The 25,854-nt window shown below is 43.0% G+C and overlaps 1 protein-coding gene across 1 annotated transcript in view; it reads right to left on the bottom strand.

Annotated features, from left to right (window-relative positions):
• Nucleotides 1-25,854, bottom strand: part of SLC4A8 (solute carrier family 4 member 8) — a 408,829-nt gene that overhangs the window by 127,789 nt on the left and 255,186 nt on the right. Inside the window, exons 7-9 of the mRNA XM_029594968.1 lie at nt 20,009-20,197; nt 16,096-16,190; nt 12,718-12,875 (exon numbers count right to left, since the gene is read on the bottom strand). Of these exons, the coding sequence (XP_029450828.1) occupies nt 12,718-12,875; nt 16,096-16,190; nt 20,009-20,197 (442 nt within the window). The remainder of the gene's footprint in view (nt 1-12,717; nt 12,876-16,095; nt 16,191-20,008; nt 20,198-25,854) is intronic.

Raw genomic sequence — 25,854 nt, 5'->3', positions numbered from 1 at the left:
ATACATGGAAAAAAAAAAACATTAACGTGTTGTGTGTTAGAGAAACCCAATTCTAGGGCATATCCAAGACCTACTAGTCTCTGGTAATGTGGATCCACCTTTTACAAAAGCATTCATTTTAGGTTTTCTAGCACCCTCTGTAAAATCTAATATTCAACCTATCCTCAGAAAGTCTCTGTAGTTTTGATTCATCTTGACTCATGATTAGTCTCAAGTATCTCACCAAAATATCTCTCTTTGCAAGACACTTGCAAAGATTCAATTTGGAGCAAGAACCAACAGCCAAATGCTTGAATCATAGAAGTCTTCTAGCTCCTAATGCACTAGTGATCTTGAAGAACTAACAAACTCATTAACCTCCACAAAATGATAGGCACCTGTGGATTTAAGCTGGGTAGTCTGTTCTCCATCAAAAAGCTGCAGATTTCTGCTTAATAGAGCCCTTACCACCATACTAGTGCAGATGCCATTCACACAGATAGTTGATGGAAAAAAAGTGAAGCATAATTGCTTACATGCAGTGCCTCCTTTCACAAGGATAGATTATTTCCTGCTCAGTGGTGAGAATCTGGCAGCAACCTGTGTCTTTTAAAGCAGATGTTACTTTACCTGCGGGGAAGGTCCATTCTGAAACTAGTTTAAACTCCAGTTCTGCATAGAGTGGAATGGCTATGGGTGCCTTCTGTGCCCCTCTCAGAACTGAATCCCAGTCGGCAGAATTTTTCATACCTAAATTTCAACTTAGTGAAACAGATTAGCAACTGGGACCACCTCAGAATCCTTTTTTATTTATTTATGATTTTACTACTTCTTCCTGATCTACAGAGGGAGAGACTATTGTCTGAGAGAAATAACTATACCATCTAAGTATATCCTGTTACTAGATTCCTATATTTATGCTGTAGGACATGAAGACTGCATGCCATTTCGCTATATATTTATCTTTTTTTCTGTCTTTTATTTACAAAATTTATAACCCGCTGATCCACACATCTCAGTGGGAAGCAAGTAAACATGTATAATATTATATCCTTTAATGTATGAAATTCTTAAGGATCTGGGGGGGAAAAAACCCCTGGAGGCAGGGGATGCTGGCAGTAATCACTTTGTCCTAGCAGTTGGAGAGTTCATTCTATGTGGCTGTGCAGAGCCTGTTAACTGCTCAAGAGCTCTCGAGAAGGCAGCATTCCAGATAAAACAGAAGAAACCATTAACTGCACTCTCTGGCAATGTCTCTGGAAGTTTAAAATATACTTTTGCACTAGGTTCAGGCTAGTAGGAGCCCAGATTGTAAGCTTGCTCTGTTTGATTTGCTCTTTGTTGTTTTATCATTATGTTTGCAAGCTCAATACTACATGCTGTCAGATGCTGCTGCTTTTTAATGGTCACAGAGAGCGCAGCGCTCAGACATATGAAGTGGTACATGGCAAGCCTCAGAAAATATCTCCTAGCCTTAGAAAACCATTCCCAATACAAACTGAAAGTATCTTTTCCCTTTCCTTTTTCTATTTTTTTTTTTTTTTTTTAAATCATAGCTTGTATGACTTACCTTAGCCAGCTGAAAGCTCTGGTTCTTTTTCTGCCTTGAAAAGAGATTAAAGGCAGTTTGAATAATAAGAGTGCTACCTTCTATTTTTGATATCTCAGCCTGTTACCACATTCAAGGGATGGGAGCCAGGATGAAAGCTCTTCAGTTAGTGGGCTAACTTTGAGTCCTGACAAGTGGTGGTGAGCTGTCAATGGCACGCTTCACTTCAAGGCTTATCAACTGCAGAAGCTTGGCCTTCACAAGCATTTCAGCTTAGAGAGTAAGCAGATGGTCCCTTTTTTGAAAAGGGCTTGCTCAAACTACATATGTGGTGCTCTTCCAGAGAAAAACAAATGCCATCAGATGGGTAGTGAGCTGCTTTGCCGTCCTTGCTCACATCACTGCAGAGCATAATCCACAGGAGTTTGGCCCATTAAGATAAATTTGACTCAAAAATAGTTTAAGCGCTATATCACATTCTTAAAATAGCATAAACATTCTCTTCAATTAAAAAAAATGGGTTGACGCTTGTCCACAACCATCCATCCAATAGCTGGAGGCAGAGATCATTGGCTGTATCTGGTTCCATGCATGACATACATACAGATGAAATCATCAACAAAGAAGAAAAAAAAACAAACCCTGCCTCCATCTGCTGGATGAGGGGACTAAACCCACATGTTTTTGACTGCAGTCAAGCTTTACTATAAAGTGTAATGGTGTATTGGTTGAAATTTGCAATACAAAAGATAAAGGGGTAGATTTTGAAAAACTACGCCCGCGTGTACTTTTGTTCACGCGACCGGCGCAAACAAAAGTACGCTGGATTTTAATAGATACGTGCATACCCGTGCATATCTTTTAAAATCCGGGGTCGGCGCGCCAAGGCTGCGCAAAATCGGCAGCCTGCGCGCGCCGAGCCGCGCAGCCTGCCTCAGAGGGAACTTTCCTTCCACCCCCTCTGCACCTTCTCCTCCCTTCCCCTACCTAACCCACCCCCCCCCCCAGCCCTATCTAAATCCCCCCTAACTTTGTTCGAAAAGTTATGCCTGCCCGAGGCAGGCGTAACTTGTGCGCGAAGGGCCGGCGCGCCATGTTCTGGTCCGGGGGCTGGTCCAGAGGCCACGGCCACGCCCGCAGCCTCATCCCCAGAACGCCCCCAATGACTCGCCGGCCGCGACATGCCCCCAAATTCCCCTGACACGCCCCCCCCCCCCCCCCCCCAGGAAAGCCCCGGGACTTACATGCGCGCCGGCAGCCTATGCAACATAGGCTCGGCATGAGCAGGGAGAGCTTGGGGCGTACCCCTTTGAAAATCTGCCCCAAAGTGTATGGGATAGATGAATAGACTGGTGATAGTCTGTAGACCAAACATGACACTGGCTTGTTGATACCCTTAGACCAAGCATTAGTTTTAATGATGCTCTAAGTGTGATTTTTCTCCAATTTAATTTAACATCAAAGAGCTGTAAACATTTTCATTCATTTGATCAGCTATCAGTAAAATAAGCAGGAAACCACTTAGCTTCCAGCATGTTTATTGCTCATAAAAACTTAGAGATTATCAGGGTTTTGTGCCAAGGGACAAAAGGGGCTGTGAAACTGGGATGCATGCAAAAGGTTCTTGAAACTATGTTTCCCCTGACAGGGAGCCCCGATCCCTCAGAAGTAAAATCTATCCTGCAGAACTATTGCAAATAGGGTAAATTCTTTGATTATGTGCCTTTGGGTCCAATATCCGGGATTTATCCCACCCAGGGATCAGCAAAGTTGTAATTGTAACAGGTGCTTTCCATAGATAGCAGGACAAATCAGCCACATAAATGGGTGAGGTCATCCAATAGCACCAAAACTGAGAAGCTCTCTCAGAGCTCAGAAAGACTGAGAAGGTCTTTCTGAGCATGCACAAGAGTTTCCTGCTGTTGCGTTCGTGCCTATTCTCGCCCTCGCTCCACCCTCTCTACCATGTGGCGACTCCCTTCGGCTTTGACGGACAGATGTGGCCGCGGCTTCTCTTTGCCATTTTTTCCTGGAATCCCCGGGCTGGCTTGACGCTACGTATCCGCCATGTTCCTGATGACGCGCGCGCTCCAGACTTTGTACCAGCAAAGGCGCGAACCTAGGGGGCGTCCCCCCGTAGTGATGTCATCCTCTTCCAACATAAAAGGTTAATGATCGCTAATTCAATTCGAGTTAGCAAGGACAAGGGTAGAAACCTCTTCCTCGCAACTCTCGGGGAATCCTTTTCTCTGCTGCTCTGCCTCTACAGACTCACCTAGGGGTACCCGCTCCTTGGGGGCCCCGCTCTCTTTCTTCTTGATTTCAGATTGTTGGACGGGATCCGGTACTCGCCCCTCGAGGGCCTACGTTCCCGAATACTCAGAAGACTCCTATTGCCTGGAGGCGATCGCAGACATGAACACAGTGAGTCCTATTACAGACAGGAACCGGTACTCGCTCCACGAGGGCCCATGTTCCTAACCTCTAAGACTCCCTTCAGTCTAAGACGTTATTGCAGGTATGGAGATCGTGAGTTACCATTGCAGATAGGAACCGGTACTCACTCCACGACGGCCTATGTTCCTAATACCTTTCTCAGACTCTCTTCTTCCTCAGAATATATCGCATACCTATATCCTATGGATTACTATTACAGATTTACAGATAGGAACCGGTACTCGCTCCACGAGGGCCTATGTTCCTAAATCTCTCCTAGCCTCTCTTCTATTCCAGAAGCCATTCCATACACAGATATTGTGAGTTCTATTTCAGACTGCCTACTCCCAGTATTCGCTTGTGGCTCCTGTTCCTGAATACTGAAGACTCTCTGTTGCATAAGACATTACAGATAGCTACAAGTGTGCGTGTATCATCTACCACTGGTTGTATGTCCAGCATACCCTGTCTACGCACTACCTATAGTCTCTCCTTACAGCTCAGCAACACAGAGATCATGATTCGAGTATCTGAGGGACTTCAGCCCTGCCGGGCACATCAGCTCACTACTGCCACCTCTGGTGGTTCTATTTCCAGTCTAATAAAGAACTATCTGTGTTTGTCTCAATACTCCAGCCTAGCCGGTGGTCCCTCTCAGGGTCTCCACTTGAGGGCGCTGTCATCTGCCATCGGCCCAGGGATTCACTATTTCTACTAAGTGTTACTCCTTACACTAATAGAGTGGTATCATCATCTGCCACTCGTGGGAGCCAACCCACATCAGACCATATCAGATAGCCTACTCCCCATGAGGATCAGACAGGTTGCTGGCTCCTCTTTCTACAGGAACAAAGCATAATACTTTGCCAACTCCTCCCTTCTGGGGGAGCAGAGCACTAAAAGATTGCTAACCTCTCCTCCTATAGGAGCCAAGCCTATCAGATTGCTAACTCCGCCTCCTGGCGGGGTGAGCTCTAACACCCGCCTAGAAGCCATAGCGTGAATTTCCTAAGTCATTATCAGATGCTAACCTTCAACTCTACAGGGAGAAGGTGGGGCTGTGCTGTTGATTTGTTCTGTTGTCTACAGAGAATACAGGTTACAGGTAAGAAACTTTGCTTTCTCTGTTGACAAACAGGAAAGTAATTGGCCACAGAAGCGGGGACTCCCCAGCTGAGGGTTGCATGTAAGTTTTTGTGTTTTTATATCTGCTGTGAAACTTGAAACCCATACTTTGACAAAGACTAGAGGAAAAGTTGAAGGAATTAGTTAAATAAGCCTTTGAGAATTGTTTGGCCAAAAATACTATCTTGACGAAGCATTTTCTAGGCAATAATGAGCAGTGAAGATGTGGACAGAAGATCAGTTAGCAGCTTTCTTCTGTGGAACCAGAGAGAAGATGGGTTAAGGAAGCTACTATAGCCCTGACTTGATGTGGTTTTACTGTAGGCCCAAAACAGGCCACAAATTTGAGGCCATGAGTCTTTTTCTGTGAACCAAGGTAAGATGAAAACAGCAGAGACTCTATATTTTCTATTTCATGTTAAGTCTGAAAATTACAGACGACTGAAAAACAAGGTTATAAACGTTATTTAACAAGGCCCCAGAACTGTTTACCTCTGGCTTAATCTGAAACAAAGAACTTGATCCTAATTGGTTATTGCTTATCTTTAAGCATTCCTAACACCACAAGGTCATCTAGGCAAAGATGAACTCTTCACATCTCAAAAATAATATGAATCCCCCAATCAAAAGCTGTGCTTGGCCCTCATCCATATGCATGCACTTTGTCTTTTCCCTTACTATAAAGTTAGTAAAATCCAGGAACAAAAAAAGAGAGCCTTCAACATGGAGGTCCTAATCATCAGTGCTGCTACCATCAGCGCAGCCAGCCATAATCATGAGCAGCTACCATTATCAAAGGCTGCTGACACCTGAGGGCCAGCGCCAACAGAGCAGAAGTTTTCTACACAAAGGCTGCTTTTTTGCTCAAGCTCCTGTGACCAGCGTGCCTTCCCTGCCTGAGTCTGAAAAGAGATGCCAACTGGGGTTTCCTGCATTGAGGCACCGAGCATTCCTGCCCAGCACAAAGGGTTCTTTGCCTACACAGAGAGAGAGAGAGAGAGAGAGACTGCGAATCATTGATTGTTTATCAGTGTGGTATGAAAGCAGACATTAGCTCCTAATTATGTTGAAAGGTTCAGAGAATTAGACCTAAATACTCAGTTAGCCTATAATATTTGTAAATTAAATCTATATATACTTCTGATTGACTGTTGCGACCGTCGCTGCCCGACGACTCCACTCCGCCCACCTTACCTCTTTTGCAACTCCCTCTTGGTTGATGGAAGTTTGGCTGCCGCGGTGTCATCTTGCCGACCTCCTCCGGTGTCCCCGGACCGGCTAGACGCTGCCTTCCACCATGTTCTCCTGAAGCCTAAGGGCGTGGCGCGGCCCCGACTCAAGTACCAGCTGTGGCGCGAACCTCAGGGGTGTCCCCCTGAGATGATGTCATCCTCACCGGATACTTAAGGCCTTTGTTTTTGCTAGCTATTCGAGTTAGCAAGGGCTTCCTCCAGGTATCGCTGCGGATGGGATTCGCTCTCTGCATACCTTGGTACTCTGCCTCCTCGGACTTTACCAGGGGTACCGCTCCTCGGGGGCCTTGCTCTCTCTCTTGCTTTCCAGGTCGCAGTCTGGAACCGGTACTCGCTCCTCGAGGGCCCACGTTCCCGGACTTGTTACCGAATACTACTTCTGCCAGGAAGTCACCGCTGCCTACAACACCAGTGAGTTACCATCTCTTTCTCAGAGCTTTCCCTGGAACCAAGTACTCGCTCCTCGAGGGCCTACTTCATTCCAGCCTCTGGGCTATTTCAAGAGACTATTGTGTGAGTGTTACCATCAAGGTTCTGTTCCTGAACTCTGCATACTCTGCTTACTCACTATATTCAGTTTCTCTACAGCTCAGCCATCCTGGGATCGCTGTTCCAGTACCTGAGGGATTACAGCCCAGCCGAGCTCTTCCAGCTCACTACTGCCACCTCTGGTGGTTCACTATACAGTTTAATAAAAGATCTAGTGTGTGTCTGTCTCCCAACTCTGAGCCTGACCGGTGGCCCCTCTCGGGATTTTCCCCCGAGGGCGTGGTCATCTGCCACCGGCCCAAGGATCCACCCACAATTATCACAAATAATAACACAGACTCCCGGCGAGGTCTTGATTCGCCGCTCCCAACTGATAAAGAAGTATCTTCCCCTCGGGGAGGCAGGCCGAGCACAAGCCATCGCACGAAACATTTTATGAATACCCTGGCTGCTGCTGAAAGTCCAAAGGGGAAGATATGATACTGGTAATGTCCATTTGCTATGGTAAAACATAGGAATTTTCTGTCTTCCTTGTGAGTCGAAATGTATGTGCAGGCAGCATCCTTGAGATTGTGAGTGGTCAATAGCTTCCAAATGAAGAAGGATGGCCCCTAAAGAGCTCATCCTGAAGTAGGAATGTGTAGGCTACAATTTTTTATTTCAGTTTGTCTTTTCATTTCAGGGAGTATGGTTTCGCTTTTTAGTTCATTTAATTTTTTTTTTTTTTGGTTCATTCGTCAAAACAATAACAAAAAAAGACCCAATTAGAAAAAACAAGCCTTCTGCAGCCTAATAAACCCCCTCCTGCCCAGAAAAACATGAACCTGGGGCCTGGGCCTGCCTGGCCCCTCTGACCCTCACACCGTCACTTCAGTGTGTCCTCCAAGCAGACAATGTCATTTTAAAAAACTTGGGACCCAGGTGGGAGTGAGTGGGAGTCGCTCCTCCCTTTTCTTGAGAAGAGGATACGTGGGGACCATGGTGGGAATTCCCTGTCTCTAGCACTTTTAAATGGGGGTAGGGAGGGGCCCAGTCAAACCCAGGCAGGCTGGACTAGATTTTTGAGGGGGAAGAGGGGTTCAGAGGGGCCTGGGGAGGCCCAGTTGGGCAGGCCTAGGTCCTGGGTTCACATTTTGCTAGGCAAGAGGGGGTTTCCAGGGCTGTACATTTGTGAGGTAACCAAGGTCCAAAATGGGACACAGAGTACCTGTTTTCCTGAGTATAAGGAAATACTTAAAGTAGAAACCTGTGCTTTTTTGTGGTAGTAGGACCAATTCTACTGCATTTGCTGCAATGCTGATTGACAGCTCTTGCAAAGGAGATGACACTGTTCCAATTTCGTGGAATGATTCTTTGGAGGTAGAATTTTGAAATACAAATGATAACTCTTATTCATCATTTTTAAGACTCGTCGGTCCATTATTGAGACACCATTGTTGACTGAAGTGCTGAAGTCTTTCCCCTGCTGTAAGACTGCTCAAATCTAGATCTGGAATTTTGTTGACATTGTAGTCAAAACTGGGATTAAACTTTGGCTGTAATTGTTGGAGAGATTTGGGTTGTGCTCTCTTCCTAGCATCAGACTTGCTTTGTTGTTTCTGTTAATACTGTTGAACATGAGTCCATTGGAAAAGATAGACCTGGTATCTTCTACAGGAATAGTACTGCCTTCTGTAATGCTGAGGCTGATCTTTTACCACTTGTAGATGTTTGCTCTGCAAAAGCACTTTTAATTCTCTGGGCTGAGGAGTCATCGGTGGGAACCAGGCCTGTCTTGGTGTGTAGTTGTTTTGGCACTGAGAAACAGTTTCTCTCTTTCCTTGACGGAGGAGGAATGATGGCTATGCTGAGAATTCTGAGAGCCCTGGCACTTAGCATGAGAGGACTCTGATCTTTTTGTTTTAGGCACTGGTCCCTCAGCTGGATGCTTCCTCTTTGCTGCTGTAGAAGTTTGAGGAGAACTTTAACTTTCAGTGTCAAACTTCTACACCATGAAGCCTCGGGAGACATTCAGGCTCAGGCAACATACTTAAGGACATTGTGGGATGGCCCCAAACAGAGAAGATTTCAATCATGGAGATCCAGTAGGGACATTTTATAGGAACATTTGGGGCACCTTTTGAAGCCAAGTTTCTTGCCTGCCAAAGTAAAAAGGGCTGAAGCAAATTTACACACAATTTTCAAAAGCTGAGAGAAAAAACATTTTCTGATAGCCCCTCCCCCCCCCCCAAAACAAGCACAACACAAATAAACTATATGGAGAAATAATGAAACGATACCGACCAGGAAAAAATATGATGAGTGTCTAGTTCAAAGAGAGCGCAAAAAAATCACATCCTTTCACCAGAGTAGAGGAAAAAAGACTGAGGAGACTTGCATGGTGGTGGCTCCACGGGAACCCCCACGAATGTTCACTAGCAGAGCTTTTCCATCTTGAAGCCATTAGATGACATCACTCATTTGCGTGACTGATTACTATCTTGCTTATCCTTGGAAAAAATGCTTTTTACCTGCATAAATCACTTTGAAAATTGTCCTCTCCAAGAGAGAGATAGGATGGCTGTCCTACAAGGTTCAAATCAGCCACAAAATGGCAAGCAGCAAGTACCACATTGAATCACAACACACAAGAAAGCGGTACCACACCCTATCTAATTTCTCATAGCCTGCTACTACATGTAAGTTATTTGATTACATCGCAAAGAGAGCATTCCCTGATGCAGCCTGACCAGTCAAAATGTGAACAGTGTCAGAGCTTTTTCATTTTTTATGCCCTCTTAGACGGAGCATTTCTGAAGTTTTTACAATATCTTGCTTGCCCGAGTCCTCAGCCTCTGGAGTTTCAGCACGGGGATGCATATTTTTATTAGCCGCCTTTATGTGATAAATATGGGGTAAATTTTCAAAATGTTTACAGATGTGAAACTGGAAGTTACATATGTAAGTACCATGTTCACACATAGGTAGTATTTTGCAAGAGACTGAGGCATGTGTGTACTAGCAATGTCGCATATAAACATGAAAGGGAACGAAAGGGATCCTTTAGGGGCTTTTGGGACAGAATTCGTAAGTCCGCACACCAGTTGCTATTCATCGAATGGCTCCCCTATGAGGAAAAGCTAAGGACGTTAGGGCTGTTCAGTTTGGAGAAGAGACGACTGAGTGGGGATATGTCAGACGTCTACAAAATCATGAAAAGACTTGAACAGGTAAATGTAAATTGGTTATTTACTCTCTCAGATAATAGAAGGACCAGGGCGAACTCCATGAAGTTAGCAAGTAGCTCATCTAAAACAAATCGAAGACAATTTTTTTAATTCAGTACATAGTTAAGCTCTGGAATTCATTGTCCGAGGATATGGTTATGGCAGTTAATGTAATTGGGTTTAAAAAAGGTTTGGATAAGTTCCTAGAGGAAAAATCCATAAACTGCCATTAATTAATATGCAATAGTAGATTGAGATCTATTTAATGTTTGGGTACTTGCCAGGTACTTGTGACTTGGATTGGCCACTGTTGGACTCAGGATACTGGGCTTGATGGACCCAGTATGGCATATCTTATGTTCTTATAAGTGGTATACATGTATATATTATTGAACTTGTCCATACACTTTTACACCTTCTAATTAAGTTGCACATGTGATAGTAATTTGTGTTTTGTCTGCAGTTTTTGGATGGGAAGTCAGGGTAGAGTGCAGGAGGATCTCGATGAACTGATGGAGGTATCTGTGAACTGGTGATGACAGAGCATGTGAATTTTAAAAAATACCTATCTCCGCGTGTAACTCAGGCGCACGTTACAGTTTTTATGCATGTAAAATATATGGGCATACTTTTATAAAGTGGGTAGAGAAAGCATGCGGTTTCCTGCATTATAAATATGCTTACATATTGAAACATACAAATGTACTATGGGAACAGAGATATTTGGTATTTTATAAGCTGTGCGGCTTCTATTACACAAGTTTTATAAAATACTGCTCTATCTTTAGACACAGTGACTTACCTGCATATGTGTTGACTTATGCAGACTATTGAAAATCATCCTCCCTATGTACTTAGACACTTGTTGACACAATTTAATATATCTTTTGGACACATATGGGATCAAATTTGCTTTGGAGATTTTTAATTAAATTCATGATGAAACATCACTTATGAAATTGCATTAGCCATTTTATGAGAACTCCTTTAATTTGTTCAACATAGTAACATAGTAAAGATGGCAGATAAAGACCAAATGGTCCATCCAGTCTACCCAGCAAGTTGTCATAGTAGCAAATGCCGCTCCATGCAGGTTACCCCCATGTCTTTTGTTGAGGGTAGTGATTGCTGCTCCAGGCAGGTTACCCCCATGGCTTCTGTTAAGGGTAGTGACTGCCGCTCCATGCGGGCTACCCCATGTCTTCTGTTAAGGGCAGTGACTGCCGTTCCGTGTGGGCTATCTCCAAGCCTTCTGTTAAGGGCAGTGACTGCCACTCTGTGCAGGTTACCCCCATGTCTTTTGTTGAGGGTAGTGACTGCTGCTCCATGCAGGTTACCCCCTTGGCTTTTGTTAAGGGCAGTGACTGCCGTTCCATGTGGGCTACCCCCATGCCTTCTGTTAAGGGCAGTGACTGCCACACCGTGCAGGTTACCCCCATGTCTTTTGTTGAGGGTAGTGACTGCTGCTCCATGCAGGTTACCCCCATGGCTTTTGTTAAGGGCAGTGACTGCCGTTCCATGTGGGCTACCCCCATGCCTTCTGTTAAGGGCAGTGACTGCTGTTCCGTGTGGGCTACCCCCATGCCTTCTGTTAAGGGCAGTGACTGCTGTTCCGTGTGGGCTATCTCCATGCCTTCTGTTAAAGGCAGTGACTGCCACTCCGTGCAGGTTACCCCCATGTCTTTTGTTGAGGGCAGTGACAGATGTTCCGTGCAGGTTACCCCCATGCCTTCTGTTAAGGGCAGTGACTGCCATTCCATGTGGGCTACCCCCATGCCTTCTGTTAAGGGCAATGACTGCCGTTCCGTGTGGGCTACCCCCATGCCTTCTGTTAAGGGCAATGACTGCCGTTCCGTGTGGGCTATCTCCATGCCTTCTGTTAAGGGCAGTGACTGCCACCCCGTGCAAGTTACCCCCATGTCTTTTGTTGAGGGCAGCGACTGCCGTTCCGTGTGGGCTATCTCCATGCTTTCTGTTAAGGGCAGTGACTGCCACTCCGTGCAGGTTACCCCCATGTCTTTTGTTGAGGGGAGTGACTGCTGCTCCATGCAGGTTACCCCCATGTCTTCTGTTAAGGGCAGTGACTACCACTCCATGCGAGCTACCCCCATGCCTTTTGTTAAGGGTAGCGACTACTGCTCCATGCAGATTACCCCATGCTCCCCTTTTTTCATTTCCAGCATCTAGTATTTAGGGATCTGCAGTGTCTATCCCATGCCCTTTTGAAGTCATTTACAATTTTTGTCCTTACCACCACTTCTGGGAGGGCAATCCAGGCATCCACTATCCTTTCCATGAAGAAATAACTCCTGATGTTGGCTCCCCCCTGAAGTTTCAGTTCTTGAGATTTTCTCATTAGTTTTTTTTTTTTTTTGGTCCAGCTGAGAATTTATAGTAGTGGTCAGGTACTGCTTTCTTGTGTTACCAGATGGTTTCAGATCATCGGGGAAAGGCTAAATCAGCTCTAGTTTTGCACCATCACATGTGGACACCTATTTCTGATTCCTCAGAGATATCTATGTGAAATCAGAACTAAAAGTCTGTACGTGCAATAGGGCAAAACCAGGACTGGCTCAGCCTATCCCTAAAGACCTGGAGCTATCTGGTAACTCCACTAATCTATGCAAAATGTTCTCTCTGAATTGCTAGTTCCCTTTGCTGGACGCCTCCTGTCACCTACCTCGTTGGGATCGGAACCTCAGTCAGGCCTGTGAGGAGAACCGCTGGGGAAAGACGGAGGAATGCCACGATGGGGCGTACGAGGAAGTCCAGCTCCCCCACCAGAACGTTGGACGCCTCTGCGCCAGTGGGAATTTTCTTCATGAAATGCAAGTCCACCTTGAAATAAAAAAAATAAATAAAAGCTAAAAAATTAAATTTTCTTTCAGCATTCGCATGGCAACAGTAGGCAGCATTTTCGAAATTGGCTAGTCACGCTTCCACATTACCTCTACAAGCTCCTGGACCTGTGACAGCGGAGAGGAGACATTAAGAGGGTCATTTTCAAAGGGATTTCCAAGGGTAACAAGCATTTTACCCCACATTAAGTTGCCTGTTTGAAAACTGCCCACCTTGGATGCATTCTTTTGCCTGCACTGGAGAAAAGATGTTGCTATGCATAGTATGAGTGATTTTCCAAAGGAGTTATGAGCGCAGAAGTAGTATATATATCGTAACAATTTCCAAAAGCCTTTTTAGGTGTGTAAATCCGTTTGAAAATTACTTCTGCGGTTTTGGACTTTCCAAACTAAGCATGTAGTCTTGGTCAGGCAATTTTCAAAATAAAAGTACATATGTACTCTTCCTTTGAAAACTGATGCAAAGACTGCAGGTAAAAAGTTGTGGGCACTTTATTTATTTATGTAAAACACATAGATTCCGCATATAATAACTCTGTCATGCTAAACAGAATACAATCTAAAACATATTAAAAAAAAAAAAAAAAAAGAAAACATCAAAACAAAAAACAACAGATGATTACTGCAGCAATGCGGGCAGTTTAGAAATAGCTTCCTGAAGAGGTAATGTGGGAGGCAGACCTGCTCCTGGGGAAATGCTCACACATCCACAGCACCCTAAACCTGAGTGCTTTACAACAAATTACATACAGGTACCAGGAGTCCCTGCCCAGGAGAGCTCACTACCTAAGTGGCTACCTAAGACAATGGGTGATAAAGGGTCTCAGCATATGCATGGTTTTTAAAAACTGTGCAATGCTGTTTATGAGATTTAGGGCCAGTTGTCTTGTCACTGAAATAGACACTTGGCTGGAAACAGAAGATTACTTCCTTAGCAGGCCTGTGTTTTGCTGGCTTAACTGTTCAAAATAAGCCAGGCAATCTGCTTTATTGCTTTATGGCACCAGGAGAAAATCCCTCCAGAACAAATTTGTTTAAGCTTGTAACAGGAATAATTCCATCTGGAGAAGGCAATTACTGGTTATATATACACTTAAACACATAGATATGCCCACATACGTGCATACACAGACAAGCAAACTATGGGGGTCATTTATTAAAGGCTTATCGCACGCGATACGGCCATATCGCATGCGACAGAATGCAAATTAGGGGGAGGGGAGGAGTCGGGGCAGGGAGGGGCGGAGTCAGTGGTGTTTTCGCTGCCAGCGATAATGTTACTAACATTATCGTTGGCAGTAGCACGCCGAATAGCACCACCTTCACGGTGACGCTATTCGGTGTGAAAGCCGGCAGTAGGCCCACCGCCGTGGTGCGAAGGCTGCGGGCTTTCGCAGGCCTGCCCCCTCCTTCGCCCCCTGCCCCCGTTTTCGCAGGATTCATCATTCTGTGAGGAATGATGAATCCAGGCCCATGATGGTAACTTTTAAACTGGCGCGCGAGCACACATGTGTGCATCTTCGTTCGCCCACGCCCTGAGACACAGCTATTTTATAACTTGCGTGCGAATATGTGTGCATGTTCTAAAATAGCCTGGCCACACACAAAAGTGCGCCCAATTTTAAGTGACGTGCGCTTGTGTGCACAAAAGCCGTTTCTACTGTGTAAGTGAGGAAACTGTAAAATGGACACATGCTGACGCCTTTGCCTGTTTTACCAGTTCCTCCCCAGTTTGCCCAGTTACCAGCTAGGTCCTCCAAACCCCCTGGTTTGATAGCCTGTACACCCTCCAGTTACTCTAGACCCTTTACACTTCTCAGAAATGGCTCGTTATTTTTAGTTTTTTACTTAGAGACGCCATCCATAGCAGAAGTGAAGTTATGCGGCAGGGGGGGGTGCCTGCGCTTGCCGGATCGCCTAAGTATTTACATGCACATTTCTGGTTTGAATCCTGAAATGCCCATTGCCCTGCCCCGTTTTTGAGAAGTTCCGAGAGACGTGCGCAGCGGCGTTTACACGTATATCTGGGTGGCTTTTAAAATCCTCTGGGCGCATACAAGCCTGACACATTCATGCATCCCCTAATTTTGGCGCGTGTAGGGCTTTTAAAATTCACCTTTGTGTGTGTGTTGGGGGAGAGGAGGGAGGAGGTAAGATGCACTTCCTTTTAATAAGTGGTTCGGGTGGTTGAGCCCTCTCACTTCTGCAGCAAGCCAACGCTCCAAGACAGGAGTCAAGAAACTTACTACTCAGGGCTTTCATTTTAATCTCAACTCGTGCATTTAATTTTTTTTTTTAATTTCCTCCTTCCCATAAAGAGGGAGGTTGCCAGGGTGTGGCAGCTCCTCAGAAAACAAGCAGTAGCCTAAGGTGGAAAGATTTATGAATCTGAGAAAATAGCAGCACTGTTCATTTTTAGGAACAAGTAGTGAAAAGTGTATTTATTTATTTTTTTAATTATGGAAAGATTGAAAACCAAAACATAGTAACCTTATTACAGAAGTAAACAGCTCCCTCACAGGGAGTTTCTCTCCCTACTCGGCATTACTAGTGAGATTATAAAATGGTGATAAATGCCTAGCAGGATAATTTCAGTTGAAAATGGCAATAAATGGTATCACTTTAAAGCAGCTTCATGCTACCTGTTTTGAAACTCTTATTTTTGGGCCTGGCAGGTTCCTCCTGCTTCTCTGGGCTTCCAAGTTCAATCAAAACAAGACTCCTGGGTTTATAGTATCATGTGCCTTCAACTTTGACTATTTGGTATTTTCTCTCACTTTCAGCCCCCTTCTCATCCTAGTCCAGACACGGCAGTGACAGTTCTCCAGCTGACAAGCAGAGATCATGGTTTCCTCCCGAACCCAGCATGAATGAGCTCTCCAGTCAGGCAGATGTCACTGTTGTGTGATGGCTGACATTCCCTTCCCCCACCCTGCCTTGCTGGCCTTAGGCTTGATAAGGAACAGGAGCCAGGCTTGGGAATCGAACCCAATAATCTCTGTATCATCAGGGACAGGCCAAGATGGTCCTGATTTTACTCCCTCCCATTGAATCTATGGTCCTTATAGTGCCAGTTTCTGTAGGAAAAGTAGGAAATACAGTTCTACATATGTCCTGGGTGTGAAGCCAGGACTTGCTCAGGCTGTTCCTTATGATGCAGAGCTTGCAATCCAGCTGCAGCTCGGAATATCAGCTCTCACCTTGCTCAAGTCGACAGCACTGCTGTTCTCATGCCCCACTCCATTCTTAACCTCTAGGGTGGCAGGAGCAGGCTGAGGAGACACACTTAGGCCTGCTGAAAATTAAAATAAACAAATGAGATAAAAATAGTAAAGTCTGAACATACAATTATTGAATTTCCTTATGATTTCACGTATTTAACCTGTGGAACTCTTTAAGTCTTACTTCAAAGAGGTTTTGCAGATATTTGAAGGGAATTAACCACCTATTAGCAGGCTTATTTATCTCCCTACTGAGAAAAAGAGGTCAGATTTGGCCCCCAATTTGGAAGGGGGAGAAGTTTCTGCAAACAGTCTTAATTTATCTAGTTTTTTTTTGAGAAATCCATGAAAGAATCTGTTAAAAGGGCTACTTTGTTGGTTACTTTTGTTTTTTTGAAAGATCGTAATTTTAATATGCTTATGTATTTTTGAAAAAGGCCAGTAGAGGTCTATATTCAAAAGCATTTAGCTGGCTAACTCAGCTAAATACTGTAGCTATTTCCGGCGCTAATGCGGGCGCTAATGTGTGATACATTATCACCCACAGCGCTGTAGGCCCCTAAATTTCCTTAACCCTGCCTAAACCCCACCCAAACTCCTCCCATTTCCTAATTTGAATTTTCAAATCGCGATACGATAACAGTCCATCACGATTTGAAAAATGACCCTATTAGCCAGATATGTTTATCCACTAATGTATAACCAACCTCGTTCCCTTATCTATTATACTTCAACAACCAACACCCATCCGAAAGGGAACTTCTCGTTTTGTAGTTTCTTTTGTGCGGTGGCTAGCGTAGCGTCAGCCTTGATTTTGGCTTGACTCTATATGCCAGAATCCGCGTTTTTATTCTTTATTTTTATTTGGAAATCACTTTTTTTGTATCTGTTTTTTGTAAATAGTTAAGAATAGTGCTTCATGGCGCTCCCGCTTATGCAGGCTGACCCGGTTTTAATTATAAGTCTAAACCTTCAGATCGCACTTAGCTTAATCTTTGTCTTATTGCCGCTACTGTTCAGGGTCCGCTTCTGCTTGCCCTCAGGGGCCTCAGGATACCGTTCTGCTGTTTCGGTTCACTGGTTCGCCATTCAGAAGAGCACCTAAAACTCTATTGCTGTTTCCGAAACCTTTGCGTGAGCGGCGCCTTCACTTAGAAATCCCTTAGATATGTTTATCCGGCTAACTTTGCTAGCTGGACTGTCTCTGAATATGGACCTCATATTGTTTAAAGGGCAGAAAATCCAGATGTTTCCTAATTTAACTAGGGCAATGCAAAACTATAGGAAAAAAAATCTGTTCTTATGTGTTCTCAAGTTTTGAATCTTAGAGGAACTTGTAAACACATTGTTATGTTAACTTCTAATAAATCTGTTTTCTATGAGCCCTTACAATGGATATTTTTTTTGGACTCTGAGAAGCAATGCTTTAGTGGGGCCTTTTCATGGTGTAGGGCTGACTAATTTATACTCAGTGGTCCTCTGTCCGATTAATAATTTTCTTTTTATCTATTTCTTAATGTTACCTTGACAGGCTTCCTAGGTTTCTTTTCTTGAACCCCCATACTAGTGGTCTGATTAAGCTTGTTCTAAATAACCATTTTCTATTTGTATTTTCTTTACTTTGATAACTTGTTCATGTTTGGTACATGCCTATTTGCCATCAAATATGTATTATTTGAGTTATTGTGCATATGCAAATAAAGTCTTAAAAAATAATAAATGTAAAATTCCGGAACCTGGAGGGGAAGAAGCAGACTTTTTTTCCCAATTGTAAATACATTTTAAGTTTAATGCAGTTTTCAAATCTTCTTTTTTCTCTGTATTAATTGATGTGCATAGTTTTGGTTGCATGCATATTTCTATTGTATGCATAAAACCTGTTAAACTGTGGGGTCTATAATAGCAGATGGACACTAGTAAAAAGTTGCCACACAGCAAAAGTACCTGTGATCAGTCACCCCTGAGGTAATACTGTAAGAATTATTATATAAGGTAATCAGAACATTTGGTTTGATTCTAAGCTAGTGCATACATAGTGATCTTTGCAAATGGATCTGTTGGTTATTCCATCTCTGTACATGATGTGCTGCCTTTAGTTATATGGTCCCTGATTTGTGGATTTTGCTTCCAATGGATTTAAGGAAAGAAAAATACTATTTTAAATTTAAAAAGAGAGTTAAGACTTGGTTATAAATACAAGCTTTTTAATGGTAAATACTGATTTTTGTACTATCCTGTGTATTTTATATATGTTAAAGCTGTTTTGTTCTTTTATCTCAGGCTTTTATATATTTAACATTGCAGCGAACTGGCCAATTTTAAATCTCTTGGTTTCAGGATGTTAAATTATATATTTATTCTGGTTTTTAATCTATTAAATATGATGTGTATATATTTATTACTGTTAGGTCTTTGCAATAGATTTGAGGGAAGTCAAGAATGAAACAAAACTAAATCTGATGAGTCAGAGCTGAGCAAGTTAATCACCTAGAGAAACTCAGAAACATGTTTGTATAAACAGCTTCTGATACAATAGCAAATATGTTTCCTTTTTTTTCCCCAGAGACATGCCCTGCAGTACCACCTGTAATTGAAAGAGCCAGTTCCATTGTGGCTCATTGGCTGGCCACTAGGTGTCACTATAAAAGCACTAGCTGGCTCAGATCTGCCTCCAACAGCTATAGGTACTGCTTCAGGTACCAGAGCAAGCTGCTTAGACAGTGGGCTCCTCTTAGCATCCCCCCCCCCACCCCCACCAATTTCAGGTACTTCATAAAAGCATTAGGATGTGCCATGCTGGATCAGACCAACGGTCCTTCAAGTCCAGCATCCTGTCTGCAACACTGGCCAATTTAGGACACTGGGAAATGCCCGGAAGATTCCAATGAGCAGATCCAATTTCTTTGTGCTCACTCCCATGGATAAGCAGTAGCTTTCTCCAAGTCTAACTGGCTTATTATTTATGGACTTTTCCTCCAGAGATTATCCAAATCTCTTTAAAACCCAGCTAATCCTAGATGCCTTGACCACATTCTTCGGCAACAAATGCCACAACTTAATTGTACATTGAGTGAAAAAAATACTTTCTCTAATTGGTCTCCTAGTCCTCATACTATTTGAAAGGTTAAATAACTGCTCCTTATTTACCTGTTCCACCCTGCTCATGATTTCAGAAACCTCTATGATATCCTCTCTATTGTCTCTTCTTCTAGCTGAAGAATCCTATCTGTTAAGCCTTTCTACATGAGGGACCTGTTTCATCCCTTTTATTATTTTTGTTCCCTTTCTTGAAATGGGGCAACTATAACTGCACATGATGCTGTAGGTGCAGTTGCATCATAGATCTATACAGAGGCGTTATGATATTCAGTTTTATCCACCATTCCTTTTCAAATAATTCCTAACATTCTATTTGCTATTTTGACTGCTTCCACCCACCGAGTTGAGGATTTTAATGTATTGTCCACAGTGACATCAAGATTTTTTTCCTGAATCGTGACTCCCAACACAGAACCCAGCATTGTGTACTTGTAGTTGGGATTACTTTCTCTATGTGCATCACTTTGCACTTGTCCACATTAAATTACAGATTGTTTCCCAGTCCTGCAAAGTCCTTCTGCGGTTCATCGTAGTCTGCTTGTGTTTTAACTACTTTGAATACTTTTGTATTATCTGCAAATCTGATCACGTCACTCATTACTCCCTTTTCTAGATCATCGATAAAAAAAGTTAAACACCACTTGTCCCAGTACATATCCCTGGGCCACTTTGCTATTTACCTCGCTCCATTGGGAAAACTGACCATTTAATCCTACTCTTTGTTTCCTATTTTTTTTAACCAATGAGTGCTCTCTCTTTTCTGAAGCATAACCCCCCCTCCCAGCAGACCTACCACTTTTGTCCATGGAGTGAGGTTCCGACTGCTTCTTGCCCACCTCCGTGAAGGAGCGGACCATGGGGATGAGATTGTTCCTCTTCTTCTCGATCTGATGATGGTGCTTCTTCAGCAGGGCTTCCCGCACTTTCACCCGGATGCTGTCGTCCAGCTCGCTGGCATATTCCTGGTGGTCCAGGATCATATCTGAAAAAAAGGGAGATATGGATAAACAGATCAGCACCCAGGCAGCGTGCAGTTCCCCCTCCATGGAGCCAGGTAGTTACTCAGTCTAAAATGCAGTTTCTCTTCCTCCATACCTGTCTCTCTCCTTTGCTTTGAACCACCCACTTTTTTGTCCCTCTCCCTGACCTTCCTGCTCTTAAACCCTCAGCCTCCAAAGCACCAGCTAAAGTCCAATCCTTCCCTGTGCTTTAGCAGCCAAAGGAGGTCCCCGCACTTCCCTTGCAATATGAATAAAATGCTGCTTTTCTCATCAATGAAATAATACACGTATTTTAAAATGTGGCAGCTTTCCTGTGCCGAAATGCTTCCGTAATAATAATTGGCAAGGGATTTTTGGATAATCACATTTTGTTCCCTCTTCTAATCTGATTGTGATATTTTGCCCATCTAACAGAATTATGAACATCACAGTTTGAGGCTCCATCAGTAAAGCCTTCACCAATGTCCTAGGAAAAAGGCAATCAGAATTTCTGGAAACAGAAAGGGCATCTAGGACTCCTGACCCAATACTTAAACCAGTGAAAATAACAGTGAAATGTCTAAGAAACACAAACCAATGAAGAAATAATGTGCACAGCCAGAGATAAGACAACACTAAGAGGGAAGGAGAAGCAAGCTTTACCCCGTTCATGACTTAGCATGTGGCCTAATGTTGCAGTGTCAAAGACTGACAATAGTCAAGAGAATGCTGGTGAAACACACACAGTAAAATGTCTGTCAATACTCTCCAGTATTGCTAAGATTTGAGTGGCAAAACATAAGATTATAAGAAATTGCCATGCTGGGTCAGACCAAGGGTCCATCAAGCCCAGCATCCTGTTTCCAACAGTGGCCAATCCAGGCCACAAGAACCTGGCAAGTACCCAAACACTAACAAGATCCCATGCTACTGATACCAGTAATAACAGTGGCTATTACCTAAGTCAACTTGATAAATAGCAGTTAATGCACTTCTCCTCCAAGAACTTATCCAAACCTTTTTTAAACCCAGCTACACTAACTGCACAAACCACATTCTCTGGCAACAAATTCCAGAGCTTAATTGTGCAGTGAGTGAAAAAGAATTTTTTCCGATTAGTTTTAAATGTGCTGCTTGCTAACTTCATGGAATGCCTCCTAGTCCTTCTATTATCCAAAAGTGTAAATAACCGATTCACATCTACTCGTTCAAGATCTCTCATGATTTTAAAGACCTCTATCACATCCCCCCTCAGCTGTCTCTTCTCCAAGCTGAACAGCCCTAGCCTCTTCAACCTTTCCTCATAGGGGAGCTGTTCCATCTCCTTTATCATTTTGGTTGCCCTTCTCTTTACCTTCTCCATCACAACTATATCTTTTTTGAGATGCGGTGACCAGAATTGTACACAGTATTCAAGGTACTGTCTCACCATGGAGCGATAGAGAGGCATTATGACATTTTCCGTTTTATTAACCATTCCCTTCCTAATAATTCCTTTTCTGAATGCTGCAGCACACTGAGCCAACGATTTCAAAGTATTATCCACTATGATGCCTAGATCTTTTTCCTGGGTGGTAGCTCCTAAAATGGAACCTAACATTGTGTAACTACAGCAAGGGTTATTTTTCCCTCTAAGCAACACCTTGCACTTGTCCACATTAAATTTCACCTGCCATTTGGATGTACAATTTTCCAGTCTTGCAAGGTCCTCCTAAAATGTATCACAATCCACTTGTGATTTAACTACTCTGAATAATTTTATATCATCCGCAAATTTGTTAACCTCACTCGTCGTATTCCTTTCCAGATCATTTACAAATATATTGAAAAGCACCGGTCCAAGTACAGATACCTGAGGCACTCCACTGTTTACCCTTTTCCACTGAGAAAATTGACCATTTAATCCTACTCTCTGTTTCTTGTCTTTTAACCAGTTTGTAAACCATGAAAGGACATCGCCTCCTATCCCATCACTTTTTAGTTTTCTTAGAAGCCTCTCATGAAGGACTTTGTCAAACGCCTTCTGAAAAACCAAATACACTACATCTACCAGTTCACCTTTATCCACATGTTTATTAACCCCTTCAAAAAATGAAGAAAATTTCTTAGGCAAGACTTCCCTTGGGTAAATCCATGTTGACTGTGTTCCATTAAACCATGTCTTTCTATATGTTCTATGATTTTGATCTTTAGAATAGTTTCCACTATTTTTCCTGGCACTGACGTCAGGCTCACTGGTCTATGGTTTCCCGATTGCCCCTGAAGCCCTTTTTAAATATTGGGGTTACATTGGCCACCCTCCAGTCTTCAGGTACAATGGATTATTTTAATGATAGGTTACAAATTTTTACTAATAGATCTGAAATTTAATTTTTGAGTTCCTTCAGAACCCTGGGGTGCATACCATCCGGTCCAGGTGATTTACTACTCTTCAGTTTGTCAGTCAGGCCTACCTCATCTTCTAGGTTTACCGTGATTTAGCTCAGTCCACCTGAATCATTACTCATGAAAACCTTCTCCAGTATGGGTATCTCCCCAACATCCTCTTCAGTAAACACCGAAGCAAATAAATTGTTTAATCTTTCTGCCTTATCTTCTCTAAGTGCCCCTTTAACCCCTTGATCATCTAATGGTCCAACTGACTCCCTCACAGGCTTTCTGCTTCGGATATATTTTTAAAAGTTTTTACTGTGAGTTTTTGCCTCTACGGCCAACTTCTTTTCAAATTCTCTCTTAGCCTGTCTTATCAATGTTTTACATTTAACTTGCCAATGCTTATGCATTATTCTATTTTCTTCTGTTGGATCCTTCTTCCAATTTTTGAATGAAGATCTTTTGGCTAAAATAGCTTTTTTCACCTCACCTTTTAACCATGCAGGTAACGTTTTGCCTTCCTTCCACCTTTCTTAATGTGTGGAATACATCTGGACTATGCTTCTAGGATGGTATTTTTTTTTTTTTTTTTTTTTAACAATAACCACACCTCTTGCACATGTTTTACTTTTATAGGCACTCCTTTCAAATTTTTTCTAACTATTTTTCTCATTTTATCAAAGTTTCCCTTTCGAAAGTTTAGCCTGAGAGCCATGGATTTGCTTACTGCCCCCCTTCCAGTCATTAATTCAAATTAGATTATATTATGATCACTTTTGCCAAGTGGCCCTATCACCATTACCTCTCTCACCAAATCCTGTGTTCCACTGAGAATGAGATCTAAACTTGCTCCCTCTCTCGTCAGTTCCTGAACCAATTGCTCCATAAAACTGTCATTGATTCTATCCAGGAACTTATTCTCTCTAGCATGTCTCGATGATACATTTACCCAGTCAATATTGGGGTAATTGAAATCTTAGTCAAAAAAAGAATCAATGGTATACCACACAACTATAATCAGCAAAAAATTAGTGGAAACCAAGATAGATATATATTATAGCCTAAAAGGTGTCAGCAAGCCTGTAATTGTGACACTTAAAAAAGTGACCAACCGGTCTACACATCACCCACCTTCAAAAATTCTTTTTAATGAAATGTATTTTTTCAAATTTTTAAATTATTATAAAATGTCCTCAAATATGCAATAGTGAAAGACTCTTCGCATTCTATTTCAATAGACCCAACACGGCCCGTGTTTCGCTGTGAAGCTTCTTCAGGGGCATGCAATGATATCAATAATTCTTGGCGAAGAGACATTGAGACGCTGCGTCCATTTCTAAACTGTATATAAGTGATGTGACTCGTCATTATTGATATCATTGCATGCCCCTGAAGAAGCTTCACAGCGAAACACGGGCCGTGTTGGGTCTATTGAAATAGAATGCGAAGAGTCTTTCACTATTGCATATTTGAGGACATTTTATAATAATTTAAAAATTTGAAAAAATACATTTCATTAAAAAGAATTTTTGAAGGTGGGTGATGTGTAGACCGGTTGGTCACTTTTTTAAGTGTCACAATGACAGGTTTGCTGACACCTTTTAGGCTATAATATATATCTATCTTGGTTTCCACTAATTTTTTGCTGGTAATTGAAATCTCCCATTATTACCGCACTACAGTGGCTATTCCCTAAGTCAACTTGATTAATAGCAGTTAATGGACTTCTGCTCCAAGAACTTATCCAAACCTTTTTTAAACCCAGCTACACTAAATGCACTAACCACATCCTCTGGTAACAAATTCCAGAGCTTAATTGTGTGCTGAGTTAAAAAGAATTTTCTCCAATTAGTTTTAAATGTGCTACATGCTAACTTCATGGAGTGCCCCCTAGTCCTTCTATTATCCAAAAGAGTAAATCGATTCACACTTACCCGTTCTAGACCTCTCGTGATTTTAAAGACCTCTATCATATCCCCCCTCAGCCGTCTCTCCAAGCTAAACAGCCGTAACCTCTTTAGCCTTTCCTCATTGGGGTTGTAGCTACAAATGTCAACAATTAAAAGAAGTTGTGTTTCCGGCACCTCTTCTTGGGCTCCACTGATGGCCAAATAAAAATCCCTGAAATCCAGAAGCCTTGGCCATGAGGAAGAAGTCATGCCTTCTAAACACTCTACACCTTGGAGAAGAGACGGCTGAGGGGGGATATGATAGAGGTCTTTAAAATCATGAGAGATCTTGAACGAGTAGATGTGAATCGGTTATTTACTCTTTCAGATAATAGAAAGACTAGGGGGCACTCCATGAAGTTAGCATGTGGCACATTTAAAACTAATCGGAGAAAGTTCTTTTTTACTCAACGCACAAACTCTGGAATTTGATGCCAGAGGATGTGGTTAGTGCAGTTAGTATAGCTGTGTTTAAAAAAACATTGGATAAGTTCTTGGAGGAGAAGTCCATTACCAGCTATTAATTAAGTTGACTTAGAAAATAGCCACTGCTATTACTAGCAACGGTAACATAGAATAGACTTAGTTTTTGGGTACTTGCCAGGTTCTTATGGCCTGGATTGGCCACTGTTGGAAACAGGATGCTGGGCTTGATGGAACCTTGGTCTGACCCAGTATGGCATGTTCTTATGTTCTTACCTCTTCCCCAGCTTGTCCCCCAACTTTGTCTCTCCCCCTCTCTGTACCATCCAACATTCTCCCTGTCTCCCAGTGAGGATCTTGGCTGCAATGCATGCCTCCTGCCTGTCATGTTCATGCTGACTCAAGTCCTCCAAGCATCCATGCCTTTGAGGCCCTATTAGCAGCCATGTTTGCAGCACGATGCAGCAATTCCATTCCCTTATAAGCTAGCCTCCCAGTAAGCTCCTTGCCTCATCTCTGCTCCTTGTTGTGGCCTGCCATTGTTTGTGTTATTGGTATTCTTGTTCTTGTTTTTCCTTGATTTCCTGGCCCTAGTTTTTGGCCTTTGTTATTCTGTGTTTGTTCTTGTTAGTATCTTGTTTGTTTAGGTTGTCTGGCCTGTTGTGGCACTATTACTGTGGCCTTTTGTTCTGACTGTGTTTGTTCTATTCTGCCCTTGTCCTGTCCAGCTTTGTGGTGCACCTTTTTGTTTCTTATCTCTCTGCAGCTTGCTGCCTTAATGGGTGCCCCATTTCCCGTATTTATGCACTGCCTACTAAGTCCTGCTGGCCACCAGAATCAACCCAAAGGGGAGGTAGCCATTCAGGCAGAAGACCCTGACATTGACCAGCCCTGTTCCAGACTTCAGCCTGCTT

The sequence above is a fragment of the Rhinatrema bivittatum genome, chromosome 3, assembly GCF_901001135.1.
Source record: "Rhinatrema bivittatum chromosome 3, aRhiBiv1.1, whole genome shotgun sequence".
NCBI classification, from domain to species: domain Eukaryota; kingdom Metazoa; phylum Chordata; class Amphibia; order Gymnophiona; family Rhinatrematidae; genus Rhinatrema; species Rhinatrema bivittatum.
This window is presented reverse-complemented; position numbering and strand designations above follow the sequence as displayed.